This window comes from Pungitius pungitius, chromosome 8 (assembly GCF_949316345.1).
Source record: "Pungitius pungitius chromosome 8, fPunPun2.1, whole genome shotgun sequence".
NCBI classification, from domain to species: domain Eukaryota; kingdom Metazoa; phylum Chordata; class Actinopteri; order Perciformes; family Gasterosteidae; genus Pungitius; species Pungitius pungitius.
Window position 1 is genome coordinate 9,725,462 of NC_084907.1, and position 24,644 is coordinate 9,750,105.

Below are 24,644 nucleotides of genomic sequence, written 5' to 3' on the forward strand. Positions count from 1 at the left end.
GAGAGTTGCTACGCTGCCATGACGACAACGTTGGTCAGGGCGGTGTTACCAGCTGTAACCTTCGAGTGGGCACTGCCGGGGGAGCACGCTCACATGCACTAACATGAGCTAGAACAACTAACGTTGACTTTATTTGTTATCTAACCTTTACATACAGAACTCAAACCAATGCTAGCTACTCTGCAGCCGCTACACATTTGTTCCAGGTTTCACTCTTTGTGATAAGATGGCTCTGAATTATTGTTGTAAATGTGTGGCAAAATATCTGTACCCTAAACTCCTGTTAGCTACAATATGCATTTGTTCATGGCAACATTTTATTTATGCTGACCTGCTCTGTTCAGCACCGACAAATCATTTGTCAGGCGATATCAGTGTCAGAACTACATGTGCCGTGGTGTCCTGGATGGGCACGGACAATTGTGTCCTTTCTGTCTTTGACTAATCAGCAGAAGCGCATGGACACACACACGCGCACACACACACACACACACACACACACACACACACACACACACACACACACACACTAATAAGCCATTTCCAGTTGAGCAGAGCTGCAGCGGTCCTGTCATAAGCCTCTAGCTGAGCCCTCACACCGATCTAACATTTATTTAACCTCCAGCTGGCTGCAGCCCTCTCATCTGTGTATGCTCACTGTTTCACTGCCTGATGGCCTGCTTGTGTGGACTCAAAGCGAAATACTGCACCATACAAAGAGCATCATTGCATATGGAAAAATGAAGTGGTGGTGGTCAGAGTGTCAGAGAAATACTACTTTCCATAATAGCACATAAAGAAATAGTTAAAGAAAGAATAGCGAGGTAGATCTTTTGTTCTTGAATCTTGAATCCTACACAGGAAGCCTTTTACGGTGCTGCTGAATATATTTGTGTGGCTGCCAGCTCTCAGCGGGTGGGCGTGGCTTTTGACTGGCAAAGATTGTGCCTGCAGGGATCACTAAATAGCCTCTTTGTATGCCATGAATACGTGATATCGTGATGTCGGAGAGGAGAGACGTCTTTAGCGTAGTTTGCATGTCAGCGGGAGCTGTTCAATATTTCAGATGACGCATGGATTGAGGTGCTTGGTGGTAACCACAGATGCCGCCGAATACATCCAATGCAAGTGTGTTAATGCCTGCATTCTCTCTAATGACCACCAGGAGGCGACTCCTCTGATCCTGTAGAAGTCTATGAGAAAATAACTCTACTTTTCTCCTGATTCATTGCCTCAGTAAACATTCTAAATATGAGTTAATGGTCTGAAATATCTATTTTCAAGTCTTCTTACAGCATGGTGGTCCATTTAGAGTCAAAGAGGCCATGAAGCAGGGGATGCTTTAGGGCGTAATTGACAGATATCCTCTTCACAACAGCAGTTGATGTCACAACGACTACGTTCTCTGTTATAAAGATCATGATCTGAGCAGAAGTTTGACATATAAAATATAGAATAGAATGGACTGTTAAGAATTTTTCAGAAATTCTTCTAATTCATGGTCTATCAAAAAGACAGAAGGGTTCCTCAGTAGAGAGAGTTGGTTCACAATTGAGTCCCGGCCACTAAGGAGGAGAAACCAATCCATCACTCCCAATTGACTGCATAAAACACAGAAGGACCATTCCATTCAGAGGGTTAGTTCTAAGCTGGGACTCAATATCAATTATTTGTGTCATAAATTGAAGGTAGTTTTTCCTTAAATGGCATATATTACATCTTTAAGGGATTGAGTTGTATTGAAATGCTGTACTAAATGTAAATTCTGCAATATTTTGTTCCCCTTCTTTTTCCCATCTTCTTCCTGTTCTATTCCTTGTGCTTATCTGTCCATCTCCTGTCACCCCACCCCCCTCTCTGCCTGCGCCCATCCTGTCTTCATGGCTGTGATGGGTAGAAACTGACAAGGGGGAACCAACTGATTGGGGTGCCCCCGCCTCTCGTATTTCCAGTTCAGACATTGTGAGTTGCAGAGGCTTTGGGTGGCTGGATATGATGTGTTCTCCTTTGTAAATGCTCACAAACCCACTGGTTTGTATGGTCACCGAGTTAGATTCATGGAAACCACACATGGAGATTGTTTTGGTCTTTTATGAAAAATGGCATGTGATACAAAGGATATGACTGATTTGATATCTATCGTTCCAGCACAGACCTGGAAGGTAAATATAAAGCAGTCATGATGAAGGTCAGCCAGGAGAAAGGTTGCACTGTTAACTTTACCGTTTCACTAACTGTAGCTAGAGTCCTCACAGTCAATGTCAAATAAATCTGCTTCAAGGTGGGCCAAGTTTACGGTTAGGGTTTGCTAAGGTTCAGGAAAATAGTTAAAATGAAGATGAGGAAAACGTGTTTACAGTCAACACAAACCACAGAGAAATGGACACGTAGTTATTTTACTTCCGCCTATAGTGGGATTGATACTACATTCTGGTATGAGAGCCTGGTTGGTGGTTCTTTAAAGTTAGGTCATGGAGAGCCCCAGCTGATGTGTGCCTGGTTCAGTCACACAGCTGTTGGGTGAGAGATAAGACGTCTGCTTGTGCGTCTATACCCATCCATCCATAAATGGATTCATGTTTCCATGTATGTCTGATTGGGCTGGTATTGTAATGTTTTGAGGATTCGTCCACATTCATTTCTGTAGATATTTAGATTAAAGCACAAACACCAACTTCCCTTTTACGGCCTCCCTTCTGTGCTTCTTTCTTTTCCTTTCTCCTCACTTGACCTTGTGAGACATCCTTTTAATTATTTACTGTCTTCCCCTCTTGCTATTTCTTTACTGTTTGCAACCGGAGAACAAGCTCATCCTCCTGCTGCATCCTCAGCCACCCACTTTACCAACGCTCTGTCTTTCCCTGTTGATTAAAAGTAGGTCATTCTGCAACATCGAGCCACAGCTCCCGCCGAGCATGACATCCTCATATCCACACGGTATCGCCTGGCAACCACACGCTCACCCTGCACTCTCCCCTCCCTCCTCCATCCTCATTCCCTCCATCTTACCTTCCCTGGGGGTGGAGCTTGGTGCAGAGGGCTGGGTTTGCAATCTGACACCGCTGTTTTTTGTCCCTGCCCTGCTTCTATAGAGGGGGGGTGAGGTTAATTGAGCGGTGTTTTGTCAAGGAAAGGAGGGTTCATTTCACACATACATACATAATGTGTCCATTCATGTGTAAATACGGTTAAATGGGAGGGGACAGTCTACCTTTCTGGATCTGAGCACTCTGAAGGAAGTAAAGCATGTGTTGTGGAGGTAAGGGTTCGATGCGTCATTAACTTGCATATATTTACCATTTGTGCCAAATTAAAATGTTGTTCCTTTGGTGTGCAATGTACAGGAGGGAACAAGGACCTATTGTGGCCCATCCAGCTTTCAGACGCTTCTGAATTTCCAATATGTATGTTATCCCAGGCTCGGTTGAAGCAGATCCACAAGAGGGTTCAATGCTTCTTTGTAACTAGACCGTGCAAAGTGGCAAACAGAGCGTCTAAACGGTGGGAGGCGGCGCCACGTGAAAGGAAAACGTGGAGGCCATCTTGGTGAAGCTTTGGCAGCAAAATCTTTATTGGCTATTGTCTGCAGCCTCAACAGTCCTATTTTTTAATTTCATAACCAGTTGTTGACTAAATACAGACGTTATTTCAACTGCTAGCCTACTTCAATAGTTATCAAATCATAGGGCAAACATTATCATGATGTTCCCGATCTTTAGGTGAGGAAATTATGCCTAACTAGGCCTAGTTTTTGAATAGCCCCGATCAATACTAAGGACGTCACTTTAGCTTGTGACCTGTGACCTTCTAGTGTGTGCTTGAGCAACTTATTGCCATTGCCTCTCAATGCATGTTTGTGAGTGTGTGTGTGTGTGTTCAGCACTGTCATGGGTTCAAAGGCCATTGCTGTAGGCATATGGGGGCGGGGGGTTATATGCCTGTATGGATGTTCTACACACACAAACACATACACACCTCTGGGACAGTCATTAGTGAGTTGGGGAGTGCTAGACCTGTTATAGATCAGGGAATAGCAAGTGATAGACTGGACATCAGAGTGGCCACACACACACACACACACACACACACACACACACACACTGCTCACTGTCCCATGAGGTTGTTGAGAGTAGCTCAGAGAGCTTCTCTATGTGTGTTTAATAGAGAGCATCAAGGACATCAGTCGTTTCTTTATTTACTTCACACTCTGTGAGGAAAACAAAGCAAAATGACCACCAGACTAACTTGCTTATATTGTGTTTCAATATTAAGAAATACCAACAATTTCGGGGACATATTATCTGATGAGAAAATCAATATCATTGAATCTGAAACATAGATACATTTTGCCTTGTTGTGTGTGAGATGTCATACATAATATAATGCTCCATGTACGTAGGGTGTATATTTTGTGCATCTTCCATCCACCATTACATACAACCACTGCTGTCTATTCTTACGTACAACCTTTGTTGTGTAATTATGTATAATTATAAGCTGCTCTATAATCACCTTCCACATACTATATATCTATATCTCTAAATACAGCATTCCTGTATTCTTTAATTAGTTCGTCATTAAGTGCTTTGTACTGGGAGACGGAGCAAATCTTTATCAGCTTCCTTCTTTGATCATAGCATTTGCACACTTTTGGCTTTTGTTTAATGCAAAAAATATATATACTTAAAACATTTTGGCTTAAAATGATTGATACACTCTATAAAAGGGATTGAGACTAAATGATGCTGCATAGAAACTATGTACAGGAAATGCCTGGAATAATATATGGAAAATTAACACAAAATATTGTAAAACCAAAAAGTTTTTAACATTTTAAAATATCACATCATAAACGTTTACTGTTTTTGTAACAAACAAGACAGACTTTTGATTTCATGATCACATACAGCACTTATTCATTTCTCACAGCACAGTACTTGTAAAGCCCAGGGACCAATATGCCTCATCACACTTGTACTAGCTTTTACATTTTTTTGGGTCGTTGTTAAGATGGTTGCGTTGCCATCTGAATTGCACTGGCTACCAGTCACTGCTCCGAAAATGGCACACCCATAATAAAGTGTAATAACCTTGTTGGAGATGCGTTTGAAGTATTTTCATATTCATGGACTTCGTGGACACTAATGTTTAGAACGGTGGGAAGCACTCATATATTTGTTGGTGATGAGTACACTGTACTGAAGTTGGTTCTGGCTCAGTTCAGCTCCCTTTACGGGGCAGTAGGGACAGAACAAGTTTGAAGATGTAAGTTTAAATCGATTTTCTCTGCGGTTTAAGCTCAACTCATGATTATCGCCATTTACACCCATCGACGTGGACCACGACCAGAATGATCACAGTCAACCCTGCCATGCGTAGGTAAAGTGCTGCTGCATGGGTCGATTCAACATAATGTTGTGGGAGGACGGTGGGTCACGTTCACAACTTCAGGGTGTTCCCAAGCCAGCTGAGACTGTTCCTCAGAAAAACAAGATAATAAGGAGAGTTTGTGCTGTGCATGTCAGCTCTGCAGTCTCCTCAAGTAGGGCATACTACTCCTGTGCCCTTTGGCAACGCACTTAACCCAGTTCAACAACCACAGATGTTCAATATATGACATACTGTATTCAGAGGGGGTGTACTGCTTGTTTAACTATTGGATGAACTCTTTATTCTTAACAGAGGAGTAAGGATGATGTAACAGCTAAGAAATATCTGTATTTGAAAGAGGCTACAAGCAGAGAACATTGAGCTGTGGTCTCTTACGGTTCAGTAACATCTGACGATAGTCTACCTGTGTCATCCAGAGAACCAAAAGCTGAGAATCAGTCAATGAGACAGAAGCTCAGTACCAGCACTAGTCTGTGTGACGAATGACTGGTAGAGTTTGTGAACCTTTAAACACTGTGAAATGATTTGTAATCGTTACATCCTGTAGATCAGTGATTCTCAACTGGTGGGTCGAACCCGTTTTTAGTGGGTCGCGGGCCTTTGCATGGGAAAAAAAAATCATCCTGTGATTTTATTTTGAAGGGACTTTTTTAATGCAGCGGAGTGTCTTGTTGGGTCAAACCATTCTGAGACATTGGGTTTTTAGGATGATTAAACATCCTGAATATGAAATTCAGCTTATGAACTTGATTTTGAATGAATTTGAGATGTTGAGAATGTTCCTCGATTTGAGTCGCGGGTTGTCATTAAGGGGTGATGGTGGGTCCCGGAGCCAGACCAGTTGAGAACCACTGCTGTAGATGCATCCAATGTTGGGGACAGAAATTTGTTACTCGCTAAATTACTAAATAACTAAATTTTGCTTTTGTGGCATGAAGAAAGGCATGTCGGGTTGATTATAAAGGATGGATGTAGCTGCTATCACTACTGCACTGTTTTCCCCTAAAATTGACCTAAACTGGAAAAATATACTGTTGAAGCTGTTTTAGTGGGGAAGGGCACCAGAAAGCACCAAGGAAGCGCAACGTAATTAGAAGCGAATCCCGTAATTTTTCAAGATAAAAACATTTTTCAGAAAAGAAGTTTGAACAAAATGACAAAAAAATTCCTTCTGTGGTGTGGCCCGCCACCAATTGGCCCACGGCCTGCTACGTCTGCAGGTGGTTGGGGACCCTGCCTTAAATGAGGTCAGATGCTATATAAAACAACTGCTTGAAATTTTATTAGCCATTAAAATACACAACGTGATCAGTGGCCTCATGGATATGGATAGGACATGCCTACTAGTACATTGAATTGTCATTATTTACATGGTTCATCCCCAGTATGAATTGAAATCAACACAAGGCCATGGTTATAACAGGTTTAAGTAGTGACAGAGTCTGTAAGGCCGTTGGACCATCTGGACCTCTGATACCTGCTGATCACAATTGAAATGAGTTGCACTCATCAAAGCAGTGTTTTCACCTGCCCCCCCCATCAGCCCATCCGCCGGTCTGTTCGTCTACGCAAAGTGTCAAACTTAGGGGAAACACTGCAGTGTAAAGTGTATTTAAAGGTACACAGGGTGCTACTGCCTCACCAAATGAAGCTTTGCACTCATTGAAATGACAGTAAAAATGTGTGTGAGGGGGTTATGAAGAAGTGAGCCGGTGCTAGCAGTCTGCAATCAGCGTTTACTTTGCACAGTATCGTATGGTTCCTTTGCAGAGTAACCCAAGCACAAACTGTACGGCAGTGTGTGTGTGTTTGCTGGGTTTATATCCCCGTAGAGTCTTTTACGCAGACCTCCAGGCAGAATGCGGGTTAGACTGTGTCTCTGTATTTGTGTGAGTGTTTGCAGCAGCAGCAACACAGACAGCAAGGACAAAAGAAAGAGGGAAAGAGCATCCTGTGATCCTACGGGCAGCGTAGAGACGAGCTCCTTGAAAGCACAAGCGCATAGCTGAAGAAACAAGGCGTTGTAGACAGTCCTGAGGCGGCTGTGTTTGTGTGTGTGTGTGCTGCTGTCTGCTGTCTGCTGTAGTTCTGCATCTTACACGGGCTAATGAGAAGTCAGCACAGCTCATTGGAGTCTTGGTTTATTTGAGTTATTTTATTATAACAGTCCTCTCGGACCTTGCTCTTCCAGTATCACACCCCAGCCCGTGTTGGGGATATTAGAATGGTAGTAAATGCTCCCATATATGCTGTACTTTGCTGTATTGTATTGTTCATCTGTTGTCTCCGTGTCTCACCAGGTCTGTGAAGAGGCCACATCCGAGTGTGGACAGACGGACCATAAGGAGCCACATCAGTGAGCGTAAGTTAACCATCAGCAACTAGCATTAGACAGACACACTGTAGCAAAGAGCCTTTTCAAAAGCCACGCCACATAGAAACCAGAATAGCTGTGGAATGTTAAACTAAATCTCACGTTCTCCTTGCAACCGTTCCTTGCATTTTGTTCCGAAAATTGTACCTGTTTTCATTGGGAATGTGGCCACGGTTTCAGCTGGTAAGGGCCACAACAACAGGATGTTGTTCTATGTTCACACAGCTGCGGTTGCCTTTGTACCAGAGGGGGATTTAGGCGGCTGGCTCGATCGTACATACAGTATTCATCTGCGTGCACGTGGAAGCCGTAAGAGTGCTGTCACGCTGAGGGGAATTGTGTGTGAGGGTTGGTACACGTTTGGGCTGCTGGAAGAACAGATTTGGTAATGCCGTGTTGGGGATGTGTATGGAGGTCAGAGAAATGGTTTAGATTGTGTGTCAATGCCTGCAGCTTTGCCGCTGTCTTACAGCGATAGAACAAGGGAAGAAATGGACAGGATTTATACCCAGAGCAAAGCTTTTAGCTTTTTATCTTCCATTTTCTTCATGCTACATTGGAGTAGCACAGATCTGTGTGACCTACATTCACATTCATTAATTTAGTATATGCAGTGAATACATTGTGTATAAGAAGTTGTATTACTTCTAATCTCAGTCACATTGAGAAGCAGGGAAAAGTATAGATTTGTTATGCAAATTTCCACCACTGCCAACTAGACCATGCTGTTTCATGGTTCATCTTCCAGGATTCTCTTTTAGTCATAAACACTCACATGAACGTGTCATAGCAGTTATATGAATGCAGCGGCCTTTATAGGTGCTGCTTTCCACTCCACTCCACTGTCTTCAAATAGTACTTTACTATGAGGTGCAATTTTAGTGTAGGCAAAGATAAAGGTAGGAATATTCTAAGGGTCTTTTATTTTAGGAGTAATCGCACATCATCTGGGTAAAGTGTATAGCGCTCTCATCCAACAAATACATGATTTGCAACACCTACATTTTACATTTTTTTATTTTTGTAGTTTTAAGTGACAGAATTTAAAAAGTCAAAAAATTTGAAGACATATTAGTAGCAAAGCTCAAGCTTCTGCAAATACAGCAGAACACAGATTGAGCTATAAGCAGTAATGCATATAAAAAGACACAGACCTGCTCTTCACATGTACACAAGAGGGATTTCCATGTTTTGGGACATGTTTACATATACACAAACAAATGCACATAGAAAATTGAAATTTCATCACCTCGGCCCTGTTCCCTCTATGTGTTTATGCCAGAAAAGCACCATCAGCACGTAGTTTCATCCAAAATGACTCTAATGGAATCTCAATAGGAATAGGAAGCACAACAATGGACTGGATGTGTAATTGAACGAGGTTAAAGCGAATAGATGACAGTAAAATAATAAGGTAAAAACCGTTTGGCAAAATGATGTTAGAAGACATTCTACATGTCCAGTACTGTAGTGTGTCTGCAGTATGTGATGTACTCTAAGCTTCCTCATCCATGTAAAACCAACTTTTAGAAATGTTCGGATATGAGGAAAATGGTCCTAAAATGAGCCCTAATAAAAACATTCAGCAGCCGAATAAGACTTGATTGATTGCACACGACCTGACGGGACTGTTGAATGTCTCCTCGACGTCTAATGGATGGAGTCATATGATATTTAAAGAATGCCTTTCTTAACAGCCTCATTTAGCAAATTAACACAGCTTGTAGAAGTGGGTTAACATTTCTACCCGTCTGTGTCATGATTTTCACTTGGAGCGCGCTTCTGGCAAATCTCTTGGAAGGTCACTAAGCAGGGCTCACTGATACACAATGTACACTGCACACATAATACAAATGAACATGTTCCTTTTGGAAATAGCCTGCAACAGGCCAATCTATCTCTGTTAGAGCCTGCAGCACAGGACCTAGAAGGGAAAAACCAGGCAGAACTTCAGCCATTTGTGTTCATGCCATCAGTGTTTGTGTTTGTGATGATAATGTGTGCCTGACGTTTTGGACCTCAGGCAGAACTAAGGTAGCTCTGACCTGGTTGAGTTGTGTCTCATCTATTAGGTCACCCTGTGAATCGTTCTCTGCAACTGTGAACCAAACTATGTCAGCTGGTAACTTGAAACTACTTGCAATGTACATATTCCACATACATACTCAAAGGTTTTTTGGAAAAGTTGAGAGCTCTGATACACTCTTTAACAGTCTTAAACACTGTGATTCAGCACTCAGTGCATAAAAAAATAAACAAGCAAAGCAGATGTTACTCTAAGAATTAAAATGTGGGTTTGTAACACAAGCTTCAAAACTATTTATCTGTGAACAATACTTGCTCAAGGATCAGTTTTGGTGTTAATTTGTCTGTAAGATTGCCACGATTAGCCACAACATAATGTGTTATCTCCTACCGGAAGTGAACAAGTCACCATTGCTGTGGTTGTGTCTCCCTACGATGTGCGCATGTTCTAATGCAAGCTGTGCTGAGAAGTGTACAATTTGGATATGTTTTTCTTTGCAGTCAAGGTACTTTAGGCAGTGGTGTTGGGGAAAACAAGATACCAGTTGTCAGGTTCATTTAGGATGAACAAAATTATTTGACGGACTTAAAACCGACATTGGCCATTGATCTTATCTGATTTTTATTTTTAATACAAAATGTTTGAGCTACATCACCAACCGTGGCTTGAAGGCAAATGTGAAAATATGTGCCAATATTCATGTGGTGGAGATACTGATTTTGTTTTTTGTAGTCTGTGATATAGCTGATATCATTTCAAGCTGTGAGGTTCCATATGTGGTATGTGTACTATTTAGTATGTGAAGTTCACTGACCCTTTTTCTGGCTATTGTGCACTCAGCCTCAGTTTTTCACTGCACTATAAAAAACACCATATAGAATTTACTGAATGAATGTGAGGTAATAATTTGCACTCGTTTTGTTTGGGTAGATTTCACCACATGCTTAAAGTAGTCTAAACTGATTATTTACAAAAAAGATTAAATATATACTTTAGATTGTAAGCACTTAATACCTAATAATTGTTATTGACTATAATATATGACTTATTTATTCAGGGAAGGTAAGCTTTACTTAAAGAAAATAGTCTCACTCAAGAAATGTGAAGTAACAATTTAAAAATTGAACAACATAACTCATTAACCATTACTTAATAAGGGAAGAAGAAAGTTCAAAGGTCTTTTGGTCATAGCAGAGTACAGGTACTGAGACAACAGAATGCATTCAACCCATCCCACTTGGTGGGAGCAGTGTACTAAAGGAAGCAATAAGGGGTGTGTTGCTCAGCGACACATCAACACAGCAGGGGTTTGAACCAACAACCCCACGATTCCCAGCACACACTCTCTTCTTGTGCCACTGAGAATCTGAGATTTACCTAAAAAAATATTGTTACACTACAAAAAAACAACCTAAACACTTTGTTTGAGTAGATTTAACCACATGTTTATTGTAGTGCTGTCATTATGTCATAGTTGACTCAAAATCCCTATTAATCGCTAATTTCTATCTATGCTAAATGTCCCTTTATTTATTTTTTTCCAGAATTTTTTTATTCATTGTAATGCTCCTTTCAATATGGAAAAGTGGATTGGCTTGCGATAAAAAAATTGACGTTGTTAAAATGGGTTTGCATTCACGTGTTTAACTGACAGCACTAGTTTATGTCACGGTTTGGCTTCGCTTCCTGTTTTAGTTTGAAGTTTCATGTCTCTTGTGGTCCTGGGTTAACTTCACTTCCTGCCTTGTCTTGTGATTGCGTGATTGATTCCACCTGTGTCCAATCACCTGCACCTCCCTTGTGTATTTAAGCCCTGTGTGCCAGTTGTCCTTTGTCGCGTCATTGTCCGTGTTACTTTCCGTCGGTGCACGTTGTCCTGTTTTTTGAATAAAGAGCACACTTCGTCTGGGAATCCTGCATTTGAGTCCTGCTTCCGCCTGCACCGGCAATCCCGCATGTGAAAGAATGACGCGACCATGGAAGGACTCAGCAGGGTTCGATTGGGTACACCCAATATTGGGAGCCCGAGTCACCTTTGCGGGTTCCCGCAGGAATCCAAAGGTGGTTCGGCGGGGCGCTTGCCCCCCAGCCACTCACGAGCCCTGGTTCCCGGACCTTGAGACCCGACAGCGGCGGCGCCGTCCAAACCGTCCGTCTCCGCCCGTCCTGGTTCCAAGACCCCCGTTTCAGCCCGAGTGGGCCCCAAGATGCCCGTTTCAGCCCGAGTGGGCCCCAAGACGCCCGTCTCCGCCCGAGTGTGCCCCAAGACGCCCGTCTCCGCCCGAGTGGGCCCCAAGACGCCCGTCTCCGCCCGAGTGGGCCCCAAGACGCCCGTCTCCGCCCGAGTGGGCCCCAAGACGCCCGTCTCCGCCCGAGTGGGCCCCAAGACGCCCGTCTCCGCCCGAGTGGGCCCCAAGACGCCCGTCTCCGCCCGAGTGGGCCCCAAGACGCCCGTCTCCGCCCGAGTGGGCCCCAAGACGCCCGTCTCCGCCCGAGGGGGCGCCGAGACGCCCGTCAGCGCCCGTTCCTGCGCCGAGACGCCCGTCAGCGCCCGTACCGGCCCCCAGAGTCCAGTCTCCGCCCGTTCCGGCCCCCAGAGTCCAGTCTCCGCCCGTTCCGGCCCCCAGAGTCCAGTATCCGCCCGTTCCGGCCCCCAGAGTCCAGTCTCCGCCCGTTCCGGCCCCCAGAGTCCAGTCTCCGCCCGTTCCGGCCCCCAGAGTCCAGTCTCCGCCCGTTCCGGCCCCCAGAGTCCAGTCTCCGCCCGTTCCGGCCCCCAGAGTCCAGTCTCCGCCCGTTCCGGCCCCCAGAGTCCAGTCTCCTGGCCCGTCCCCACGGCCCCTGATCGTGCCCCCTCCCTCCCATCCCTTGGTCCTCTCCCCCCCACCCCTGGGGGCCGTCTGGGATCCGGCCCTTGAGGGGGGGGTGGGGTCAGGGGTTGGGCCGCCGCAGCCGCACTGCTCGGCGCCCCCCGCCACGACGACGCCGGAGCCGCACTGCTCGGCGCCCTCCGCCACGACGACGCCGGAGCCGCACTGCTCGGCGCCCCCCGCCACGACGACGCCGGAGCCGCACTGCTCGGCGCCCCCCTCCACGACGACGCCGCAGCCGCACAGCTCGGCGCCCCCCGCCACGACGACGCCGGAGCCGCACTGCTCGGCGCCCCCCGCCACGACGACGCCGGAGCCGCACTGCTCGGCGCCCCCCGCCACGACGACGCCGGAGCCGCACTGCTCGGCGCCCCCCGCCACGACGACGCCGGAGCCGCACTGCTCGGCGCCCCCCGCCACGACGACGCCGGAGCCGCACTGCTCGGCGCCCCCCGCCACGACGACGCCGCAGCCGCACTGCTCGGCGCCCCCCGCCACGACGACGCCGGAGCCGCACAGCTCGGCGCCCCACGCCACGACGCCGGAGCCGCACAGCTCGGCGCCCCACGCCACGACGACGCCGGAGCCGCACAGCTCGGCGCCCCAAGCCACAACGACGCCGGAGCCGCACTGCTCGGCGCCCCCCGCCACGACGCACGGCCGCCGACCCGGCAGACCCCCCGAGACCCAGAGGCCCGGCCGCCGGCCCGGCAGACCCCCCGAGACCCTGAGGCCCGGCCGCCGGCCCGGCAGACCCCCCGAGACCCTGAGGCCCGGCCGCCAACCCGGCAGACCCCCCGAGACCCGGAGGCCCGGCCGCCGACCCGGCAGAACCCCCGAGACCCCGAGGCCCGGTCGCCGACCCGGCAGACCCCCCGAGACCCCGAGGCCCGGTCGCCGACCCGGCAGACCCCCTGAGCACCCCACGCCTGGCCGCCGCCCCGGCAGGCCGCCGGACCTTAGCTGTCGGGTCCCCACCCTCCCTCCCCTTGTCTGATTTTTTCCGGTTCTGCTCCCCTTTAGGACCGTCTGGAATTCGGTCCTTGAGCGGGGGGTTCTGTCACGGTTTGGCTTCGCTTCCTGTTTTAGTTTGAAGTTTCATGTCTCTTGTGGTCCTGGGTTAACTTCACTTCCTGCCTTGTCTTGTGATTGCGTGATTGATTCCACCTGTGTCCAATCACCTGCACCTCCCTTGTGTATTTAAGCCCTGTGTGCCAGTTGTCCTTTGTCGCGTCATTGTCCGTGTTACTTTCCGTCGGTGCACGTTGTCCTGTTTTTTGAATAAAGAGCACACTTCGTCTGGGAATCCTGCATTTGAGTCCTGCTTCCGCCTGCACCGGCAATCCCGCATGTGACAGTTTATAGTAAAGCATACTAATACTAGGTAATAGTAGATTGTAAGCACTTAATGAATTAATACCTAGTAGTTTATATTAAAAATTGGACAATATGACTTATTTCACCATTACTTGATAAGGGAAGGTAACCTTTGCTTAGAAAAATATTTCATTAGGCTGTAGTTGTTACTATAAAAAAATAGGTAGTGTAGATGGAATTTGTTAGCTGACTAATACACTTGCAGTAAAATTTAAACAATTTGCATGGGTTATAATTACTACCGTCCAAAATTCATTTTTACAGTGTGTCTGCTGTCATTTATAATGCACTGCTGTGTGTAAGGCCTCCACACGTGGGAAGTAACACTGACCCATTTCAGAGACTCCACTGATATTCTCTCTCTGCCTCTGAATCTCACTCTGGGAATAGATCTGCAATTCAAAGCAGATTTCTGTGTTTTGAGGCTGTTGGTGGACTATGTGGCAGGCTCTTCTCTTAATAACTTCCCTCTGCTTATCGCTCTGTTGGTTTGTGTGCTCTAAAGAGTTCAGTAAGAAACAGAGATGGTTGATGCAGGTCACCACGGCTGATGATATGTGTGTTTTATGCATACAAGTGTGTTTGTGTGGGTGTAGGGTGTGTCTTTACCCATTTGTGACCATGTGCTGTACCTCCCTCTGCATCTGCATCCCTACATGTTGAGTGTGTGATTGGCACACCATGCCAGCCTAGTGTATCAGCTGGCTAGGAGCAGATTAGCTATTTATTGGAATAGTGTTGGACTGACATACCCCCAGATGGTTTCTGCATAACGTGTGTGTGTGTGTACGCGGGAGGTGTTGGTAGGTTTTGGATGAAATCCGAGACCTGCCCTCAGGACAGAAAGCTGTTGTGTCCAAGTCTGTCATTTTGCAATTTAACCACAATACGACAGAATTGTGTATTTTTGATCATTTTGTTCAATTTTTGAGTAAAAAATGTTGAATGATTCCTCGTGGAACTCCCCATAGCTGACATGTTTCACACTGATCACTGTACAGTATGAGGAACTGTTAAATCATCATTATCAGATGTTTTTGGATCATTCTTTTTGTCAACAGCATGAACCAAAAACTATAAATCAATAAGCTAGTTAGCAGCAGTAAACACAAGTTGAACAAATTTAGTAAATTAGGAGACTAGATTTGTTCATTTACATTTAACGCTTATTCAATAAAGGTCACAGTCCTTCTCCGTTCTCCGTTCTTAAATTGACTGATTGTTTGAAATGTCAATCTCACGCCAACACCTGATCTCTTTTGGTATTGTGTCCTGTTGTCATAGCGTTGAGCTCCGCTGTGATGGGGAGGGGAGCGAAGGATTGATCCTGGTGGGAGATGGCAGCATGGGGGACAGGGATTAACAGTGGCCAGGTGGTCCTGCCCTCACTACCAGTACATAGACTGGCTGTCATGTGGAGGTGTCTGAAATACAGAGATATAACTCGGCCGTATTTGAAAATATGGAAAAAGAAAGCAAACTCTTTTGTGGACATTTTGTTTTTAAATCTCTTCCACCCTGCAGAGTTGAAAGAACAACGCCATTAATACCATGCATCACTGAAAGTGTGATTTTAAAAGAAATTCTGATTCTGCAAAGGAAATCAAGTTCAAACATGGACTTAACAGACTTAAAAGTCCCTGCACAGTGAATCCCAGCTGTGTGTATATATATATATAGAACCTTATTTCTTTAAAGAAAACTAAACCTACAAATGTGCTACTTTAGAATGAATTGTTACATTACACACAGATATTCATGCAATTAAACGTAGTGGTAAAAATATTATAACAATTGTAACACACATATTGCAATATATTAGTGCAATTCCAATAAACCATTTTCCATCATCATGATTATTTCTGGACAAATGATTGAAACCATTGGACAGTGAAGTTCAGAATCAGTGCTGCAGAGCTTCTTCTTGGCATTGTTTCTTGGCTGCTCTCTCTGGGGATCTGTACAAGGTCTCAGCTGTGAATGTAGGCCAGAGTCGACACATACTTTCATGCTAGGATGCGTAAGGTACACATACAGTATACACACATGGACGGTTCATACCGCAGCGACACCGTCGTCCTCCTAACCATCTGTCTCTGTGCTCTCAGGTCCTCGGCTGTCAGGAGAACCATCTTGCCAGTCGGGAGAGGTGACGGTCGAGGCCGGGCCAATCGGAGGGGGAGAGATGTTGGGGCAGGGGGGCCACCGAGTCCTGGCTCTAATGTCATTAGTTCTGACACTGTGGCACGAAGCAGCACCCATAGAAGTCCCACAAGACCGTAAGTCCCCAAGCAATTGTCAGATCCATTTGAACACAATATATTTGCCTTTGTGATTTGCACTTCAGGGCCACCGGAGCTCTGAGTTATTTGCCTCGTTGAACTAAAAGTTGGTGCTTCGAGTCCTTTAGTAAAGGGCGGAACATTTTAAAACGTATTATGCAGACGAAGGAGACAAGGAAACAAGGGAGACGAGGGAGAGGGAGATGATGTCCGTGAGGGAGACGAGGTACATGAGAGAGGTGAGGGCAATGAGGGGAGCAAGGGAGACGAGGGAGATGAGGGAGACGAAGGATACGAGGAAGAGGGAAATGAGGTGAATGAGGGAGACGAGAAAAAGGGAGATGAAAGAGAAGAGGGAGATACGGGAAATTAGGGAGACAAAGGTTACCAGGGAGGAAGAGGGAGATGATGAAGAGGCAGATGAGGGAGACCAGGGAGATGAGGGAGATAAGGAACATGAGGGAGGAGTAAACAAATATCCAAATCCTAAAATGGAAAAAACATATAAAAAATGTAATGTCCAAATATTCCAAAAAGTGAGGTCAGGGGATACAGCTGGAAACTTCTGATTGCAGGATTAGGGGTTGAACCACCAGCAAACCATTTTTCAGTATCACGTGACACTTCATGACATGTCGAGCCACTAATGCCTCTTCCCTTGTGGCTTTCTGACAAAGCTAACTACGGCCCTGCATGCTCCGCGGGGGGGTGGATGGCTTCACGTAGACAGGATGAGCAGCCCCACCCCCGCTTTTCCTTATGTCTCCTTATCGGCTTCACAGCAACTCCCCTTTGTGACCTTTATTGATGAGAGCCTTCCATACATCAATACATGTTAACACACACACACACACACGCACATGCACACTCATACACAACACAATCTCCATTTAAACATGATAATATCTAAAGGGCTAATGTTTGCTAATCAAGTTCAATAAAGAACCTCTGCAGAGTTCTACTGTAGTGGAAAGAAGCCATTCATCATTATCAACTGGATCAAACCAGGGCAGGGGTAATAGTGACCAGCAGCATGGATGTGAGCATGCATTTAGTGCACACACACAGAACACACCTATCAGGGCCCATCTGTAACACAAGGTCAGCCTCCTGATAGGGGTCACTTCATCTGTGTGTGTGTATATGTGTCTATGCTCCTGTGTGTCAGTGGAGAAATTGTACTAACCTTTCCAGGAAATGATCACCGTGGTTGCGACACACGTCTGTACATTGTGATCCGTACAGAACGTGGCTGATTAATTGATTTTTAAAGGAAATGTTGGCTGGTTTTATCATGTCATGTCCTACGTTAGTTTCTGCAAATCTTACTAAATCAGTAAAATGCGCAGTGCTGACCTTTGACTTCATGTGACTGGCTCCTGAATACAGCAGCTTCAAACACAGTTGTACTTCCATTGTTATTTGCAACGAAATACACAGCTATGGCAATATAATCTAACCATCTAACTCATAACGTGTGTGTCTTTCTCCTTTCTACCGCTCTCCCTTCGCTTGTACGGCTTACAGGTGAGTCCCTGTTTTTGTGTCTCAGAGTTGTCTCTCTAATGATTGTATAGCATTAACTCCACAAGTGTACGCTGTAAGCCTGGTCCTCAATTAGTGCAGCTTCAGGGTTCAACCATCAGGTCACAGGCCCCACGTGCAGCAGGCCAATTGATAACCCAATTGATAATTGTTTAATTCATCTATCCAATGCAACTTTGATTTGACCAGTCCTAAAGACATGTTTTTACAAAATAATTTGGATTGGACAGATCTCACCTCACCAGACCAGTAGCTAAGGTACTTCAATCCATAATACGCTCTATTTGTGTTGAGTTCAGGTAAAGCTGAGTTGACTACATTCTGTGTCATACGGTGTTTAGTTGACTGTAAAGTTGGTTTCTTGAAAATAAATTAACTTTTGGAAAATTCACACAATTTAAGAAACTACAGTTTTTCTTTGACAAAGTTGACCACCTGCTCACTCTGAATGGACCTGTGACAGTTGGGACCCACTCTGTTTAACATAAAATACCAAGATCAATATGTTATAACATAATAATATACATGTAAATATGTTTCTAATATGATTAACAATCACATTACTATTCATCCATGTTTCTCCCGTCTCTCTTTGGCTTTAAACTGGACTAACAGCAAAAATCCTGCAAGACCGTAAGTATTTATTTTTAACATTGTGTGTCCCACTAGCTCATAGCTAGTAGCTCCCAGCATGCAGCACTAAAATAGCAATTGCTTAACTACACTCATAGAATAGGAGTAGAATAGAATTGAATACATTACATTGAATTTTAAATATATATGTTCAAATCCCCAACAGTTGTTAATCAAAGAGAGTCTTTAGTTGAAAAGCCCATTGGTTGCCAGAGACACTCATTAATGTGCATGTTAAATAAACCAAGCAGACACCATTTCATACATAGCAGAACAGCAATCCCAACACAGGCAGTTGGAATAATGTGAGTCTTGGAGGATAAGCTGATGGGAGTCGTTTCCATTCCAATTATCTCCCATAGCTTTGTCACAACCTAGCATACTAAGAAAATATTCTTATGGTTGCCATGGCAGCGTGAGGGATATAGTCCTTTTTCAGTTGCGAATGAGATTAGTTGAAATAGCTTCAATTACAGATTTCTGCCCCTCTAAAGAGCTTCTCATCTTGTATTGTGTGTAGTTTGTGTGTGTTTCTGTAATGTTGAAGGGTTTGAACCATTAAGTATATATTGTAGATTGAACTGCGATGGAAACTATCAGCTGTTTGTTACTTTCATGAAAACAGAAAGAAGGTTCAGATTGACGTTTGAAAGATACAATTATTAGTATTGTTTCTCTCAATTTGTCAACTTCTTGCTGGGAAGTTACTGAAGCCTCTTTTTAACATTATATATATATTCAGTGTTAATATCAAATAACCCATCTTTTCCAAAGTACACATAGTACTTTGGATTGTGTGTTTGCACACAACATTTGTGCACAGCCATATTATCGCTGTAACCTTATCTCTGTCTGCCCCCTCCCCCCACAGTGAAGCAGCCCCCCACCATAGTCAAACAGTCCGTGAAGGACTACATTGTCGACCCCAGAGATAACATCATCATTGAGTGTGAGGCCAAGGGCAACCCAGTGCCAACGTAAGCAGTACACACACACACACACACACACACACACACACACACACACACACACACACACACACACACACACACACAAACACACACACACACAAACACACACACACACACACACAGCCCCTCTCAACAGGTGCCCTCTGGCCATTGTTTGGATTTTTATGGAATAGATCTGTTGTGAATGAGGTAAAGTTTTTAATGTAAAACATTTTATTTTACAATAACATTCATAGAATAGCAGGTCAGAAGGTTTGCAGGTACTTCAGTAAACAGTGAGATGGACTTGCTGCACAGTGTGTGCACCAATCAGACGCAGCTGGCAAAAAGGTGCACAGCTGAGTACATGAAGCAGTCCTCTCCCCTCCTCTTTCCCTCCTCACGCTGTGCATCATTCCTGTCCCGGGCACATTGTCTTTCTCTGTTCTCTCTTTTTTTATCTTTTCTCTGCTGCTTTTTTGTTGACTTGATGTGAACTGTCCTTGGTGTCTCCTGGCCTTCACCATCCAGCCCTGTGTCCCTCTGCCAGTGAGAGTTATGCAAAGTGCCACTCACATGCCCCTCCCCCCCCCCCCCCCCCCCCCGCCTACTCACACCAAAGTACATGTTTTTTCCTACCAGGTGAGTGACAGCCTGTGGCATTGAAAGAATAAGCATTTTTTCTAATGACCACCAAAGGGCGACTCTTCTGGTCCTATACAAGTCTATGAGAAAATGACTACTTCTTTCGTAATGTATTCCTTCAGTAATATTGGAAACATACGTATATGGTCTCATTCTCTAGTTTTAAGTCTTCTTCAATACGGCATGATGTTCATTTAGTAAATGATGGTCCATTTAGAGTCACACTGACCTCAGAGCTCTGGATGCCTTAGCAAAGCTACCTTGTGATTGACAAGTCTCTACCAAGCCATCTAGGAGTTGCCTGTGTTGTCATCCTACAAATATAACTATAATATAACTTTTCGCAGTGTGTTTTAAGTTCTAACTTCTTAGATTGAATAACAAACATTCTGTCTTAGTGTAACTTATACAATTCCAAAAAACAAGATCAAGATGCTTTAAAGACAATTTTGTTTTCGTAGCATATTTCAACAAGGCCAGTGCTTCACATGAACCATTAAAAACATCCAAATATAAAGCAAGGAGATTTAAAGAGTTAAGAGCATAGAATGAAACTGAAGAAAATGTTAAAAAACTAAAAATAGAATACATTTGAGTACCAATAGGCAAAAATGGTTAATTAAAGGCAACAGCAAACAGAAAAGTTTTTAATCTGGATTTAGAGGAGCTGAGAACTCAGCAGACTTCTGGGACTTTGTTCCAGATATGTGGAGCAGAACAACTGAACGCTGCTTCTCCAAGTTCAGTTTTGACTATGGGAATATAAAGTAGAAGGGTAGAAGGGTTTGTGGCGGTTCAAAAGGTATCAGCTGATCAGAAATCTACTTAAACCCTAAACCATCCAGTGCTTTACAAACAAAGCAGCAGTACATTTCAATTTTACCCAAATGTTAAAATGTAGTCTCAGGTCGTTTGATACAGTGCTTTTTCCTCCTTTACACACACCTGGTATCCAAGTACTTTAAAATGTGCTATGTTATGGATATTCCTTCTTTCAAAGCCCGCCTGGAAGAAGAGTTAATTGAAAATCGATCAGGGAATGAGTCTTTATCTCTCTCTCTCTCTCATCTTTCTCATTCACAGATTTCTCCCTGACTGTTTTCTGCTTCTGTCAAAAACCTTCTCTGGTGTACACTCAAATGATGTCCACACACACACACACACACACACGCACGCTGGGTCTCCAGTGGTTACATCAGTGGGGGTATGACCAGCTCAGGACAGTGGTACATTGTCTATTTGGAGTCGGATTGGCTTTACATAAGACACACAGGCATTCAGACTCACACTCATGCAGATTCATGTGTACGTACACACACACTCACACACACTTACAATGAGGCAGTCTCTCTCCCATGCACACACACTGGCTCTCCCCTTCCCCGGACAGGCTTTGTGCTCCAAAAATGCACTAAGTTGACTTTTCATGCAAATGATACATTCAGCGTAAGGGATCATTCACTTATTCACTCAGTCAGTCCCTCACTACACAACACATGCCCCCACGCACACACAAACACACACACAACACACACAGCTTGAGCTTCCATAACTTCAACTCCAGCCTGTTGTTTAAGCTCAGTGCAGCATCTCAAACCTGGCCCTGCTCAACTGGTAGTGGCTAAAAATGACAGGAAGCATCTTTAGTTAAGCCTCGCTTATCACTGAAATAGAGCTGGGTTATATAAGCATATGGAAGTGTTCCTCACTAATCTGAGCCCTCTGGAAACACCACATGGAGCCACACAATACAAAAAGTAAACCATACACACCTCATTTATGCCATGGGTCATCTTCACATTAGAGACTCTGAATGCACCACTACACAGAATTTTTGCATAATCAACATATTCTCTGGCCAACTTGCCAAATATTGAAACTTGGGGTGGCACTACGCTTAAACATGACTTGGTAAGGTTACTGCCATTGGTTTATTATGTAAATTGTCCAACAAAATACAGTAAAACAAGTAAACTTATTGTAAGTCGCTTTGGATAAAAGCGTCAGCTAAATGACATGTAATATAATGTAATGTATATTAAATTAGCCCATAAACAGCGGTCTTCAGGGTGACAGTCTTGTATTTGTTTGTCCCATCGAGCACCAAGCTATGGTGGTTGATTGGTTCAATATAGGGCACGGATAGTTTCTACTGGATGAGCTTTGACTAGTATAAAACGTGTGAGAGTGTCCAGGGACTGCAATGGGATGTAGGGTGAGAAGACAGATGAACATTTTTGGAGAGTTGGCAGTCCCCAGAAAGACTGTATCAAAGCAACCACCAAGAGGACATCAGTGGAATGAACTTCAGCTCCAGGGACCAACATTGTGATAACGCCAAGTCTTTGATCCGATTCTGACTCAGGTTCTCATGGCGAAGGAACGGAAAGTTTTTCAACATCGGGAAAGATCCCAGGGTGACAATGCGGAAACGCTCTGGAACTCTAGAGATCGGTTTCCGTAGCGGAGGACGACCGGAGGACTATGAGGGGGAATACCAGTGTTTTGCCACCAATGACCTTGGAGTGGCTCTGTCCAACAAAATCCTGCTGCGTGTCTCCAGTAAGAATCCACAAGAACCCACACACACCATATTTAAACATCACCCAGACATTAACGTATCATAGGCTACTTGTTTCCAATACAATAGAATCATGAGTGAAGAACAGTTCTGGGGAGGCTTTTCATACTCAGTTGGATGGACAACGATTTATATCATTATTTCATCCTGTGTGACTGAGGTTCTTCTCTGTCTCTTTTTCTTCCTCCCCTTCCCCCCTCCTTTGGTGCCCTCCAGAGGCTCCTCTCTGGCCTAAAGAAGTGCTGGAGCCAGTAGTGGTGCCTGAAGGCAACTCGCTGGTTCTGAACTGCAGCCCACCACCAGGCCTGCCTCCTCCATTCACCTTCTGGATGAACAGCGGTGAGCAACAGTTATACATCGGTCCTATCAAATACAAATTAGAAAATACTCAAGTAATATTAATAATAGTAATGATTGAAATACGTATTTCAAAGGAAGTAATAGAAATACGGCCCATCGAGAGCGTGAGCGTGTCATGCAGCCCTCCAAGGCTTGATGAGTACGGCTGGCCTGGCTGCTGATTGGTCCCGGGGCATTGTCTCGACGACCATATGGCTCGCGTCAGCTGGAGCATTTAGCGTGTAGATGACGGTCCGTCTGGATGTCAGTGTTTGTGGCCAATGTTAACGTACGCCCTTTAGCAACTGTAGGATGACACTTCAACTAACCCGGACAGACTCTGAACTGAATCGCACTGTGTGTGAAAATATCCCTGTATCTACAAGCCAGGGGTTCGACAGGAAGTAGATGGTTACCTTTGATTACTTGACAAATACCTATTCGCTAGGAAGAACCACGCCATCCGCTGAAAGCGTTTAACGTGAGTGAATGTGTTGTTGGTGGATTTTGTCTAGTCAGTCGGATGAGTTGTGGGGAACTACAGCGAACCGCTTCAGGGCCCTACAAAAAAGGTGGAAAAAGAGGGAGAGATAAAAGAAAAGAAAGAAAAAGGAAAGGGTTGAGAGGGTGAGGTTTTAGAATGCGTACTCGAGAACGAGAAGAGTGGGTTGAGCTCTATTTATGGGAATACTGGAAGAGGCGTGTTGGAGGTGTGGTTCTGCTCCTGAAATTACGCTAATTACCTTCAATTATTGATAAAGGCCTGCATGAAGAACTATTTTGTATATGTTGCAGGACTTGAAATAGACGGATCAGAATCGGAGCAGTAATGGGAGAGATATCACATTTGTAGTCCATAGTTTGGACCAATCGCTGGATGCTGGATTTTTTAATTTGCTGTCCCCCTGGGAATCCTTTGTCTTCCAGCTATGACTCCGATCCCTCAGGATAAGAGGGTTTCCATGGGTCTGAATGGGGACCTTTACTTCTCCAACGTTTTGACCAAAGATGCTCACACTGACTACAGTTGCAACGCTCGCTTCCTCTTCACACACACCATCCAGCAGAAGAACCCCTTCACACTCAAAGTCCTGACAAGTGAGTAGACAAAACACGCACACACAATTTACAGATCCTGTACTGACTTTGAGTTAATGCTGTCCAGTATTCTCTCTTGTCTCCCACTGGGAGTTTTTGGATCCCACACCGTTCCAACCATTAAAGTCGTGCATGTCCCCATCCAGAGGGGATGACACTCTATGGCAAAGAGCATTTCATCAAAAGATACTGAAATGTTGGGTTATCTAATATAATGTGAAAACATTTTTCTTCAGAAGTGAGTGTGCGTCATCACATTCAGTGAGTGTGTCCTGTGTGTGGACTGTTGAGCCACTGTGTGTGTGTGTGTGTGTGTGCCTGTGTTTTCAGAGGAGCCGTATAATGACACGTCTTACAATGCTACTGACACCTACGGTGGTGAGTCATTACCTGTTTGCCTCCTTAGTCACGTGGCTAGCACACTAACCAGGGCCGGCGCTAGCCATTTGGGTGCCCTAAGCACAAATGCTTGGTGGTGCCCCCCCCAACCAACGAACCAACCAACCACCACCACCAAAGGAATAACAACCATTCAG

The 24,644-nt window shown here is 44.9% G+C and overlaps 1 protein-coding gene across 29 annotated transcripts in view; it reads left to right on the forward strand.

The window, feature by feature from the left end:
• nfasca (neurofascin homolog (chicken) a) overlaps window positions 1-24,644 on the forward strand; it is a 102,761-nt gene that overhangs the window by 34,582 nt on the left and 43,535 nt on the right. For 24 of the 29 annotated variants that reach the window (XR_009956801.1, XR_005114118.2, XR_005114116.2 and 21 more), the window contains 8 exons: window positions 7,692-7,753; window positions 16,144-16,314; window positions 18,478-18,495; window positions 19,367-19,472; window positions 22,456-22,652; window positions 22,888-23,010; window positions 23,938-24,108; window positions 24,439-24,486. Coding sequence is in view for 23 of the 29 variants with exons in the window: in XM_037448049.2 (XP_037303946.2) it covers window positions 16,221-16,314; window positions 18,478-18,495; window positions 19,367-19,472; window positions 22,456-22,652; window positions 22,888-23,010; window positions 23,938-24,108; window positions 24,439-24,486 (757 nt within the window). In the remaining 6 variants the exon portion in view is untranslated. The remainder of the gene's footprint in view (window positions 1-7,691; window positions 7,754-16,143; window positions 16,315-18,477; window positions 18,496-19,366; window positions 19,473-22,455; window positions 22,653-22,887; window positions 23,011-23,937; window positions 24,109-24,438; window positions 24,487-24,644) is intronic. The other 5 variants (XM_037448057.2, XM_037448058.2, XM_037448072.2 and 2 more) reach the window with 2 other exon arrangements.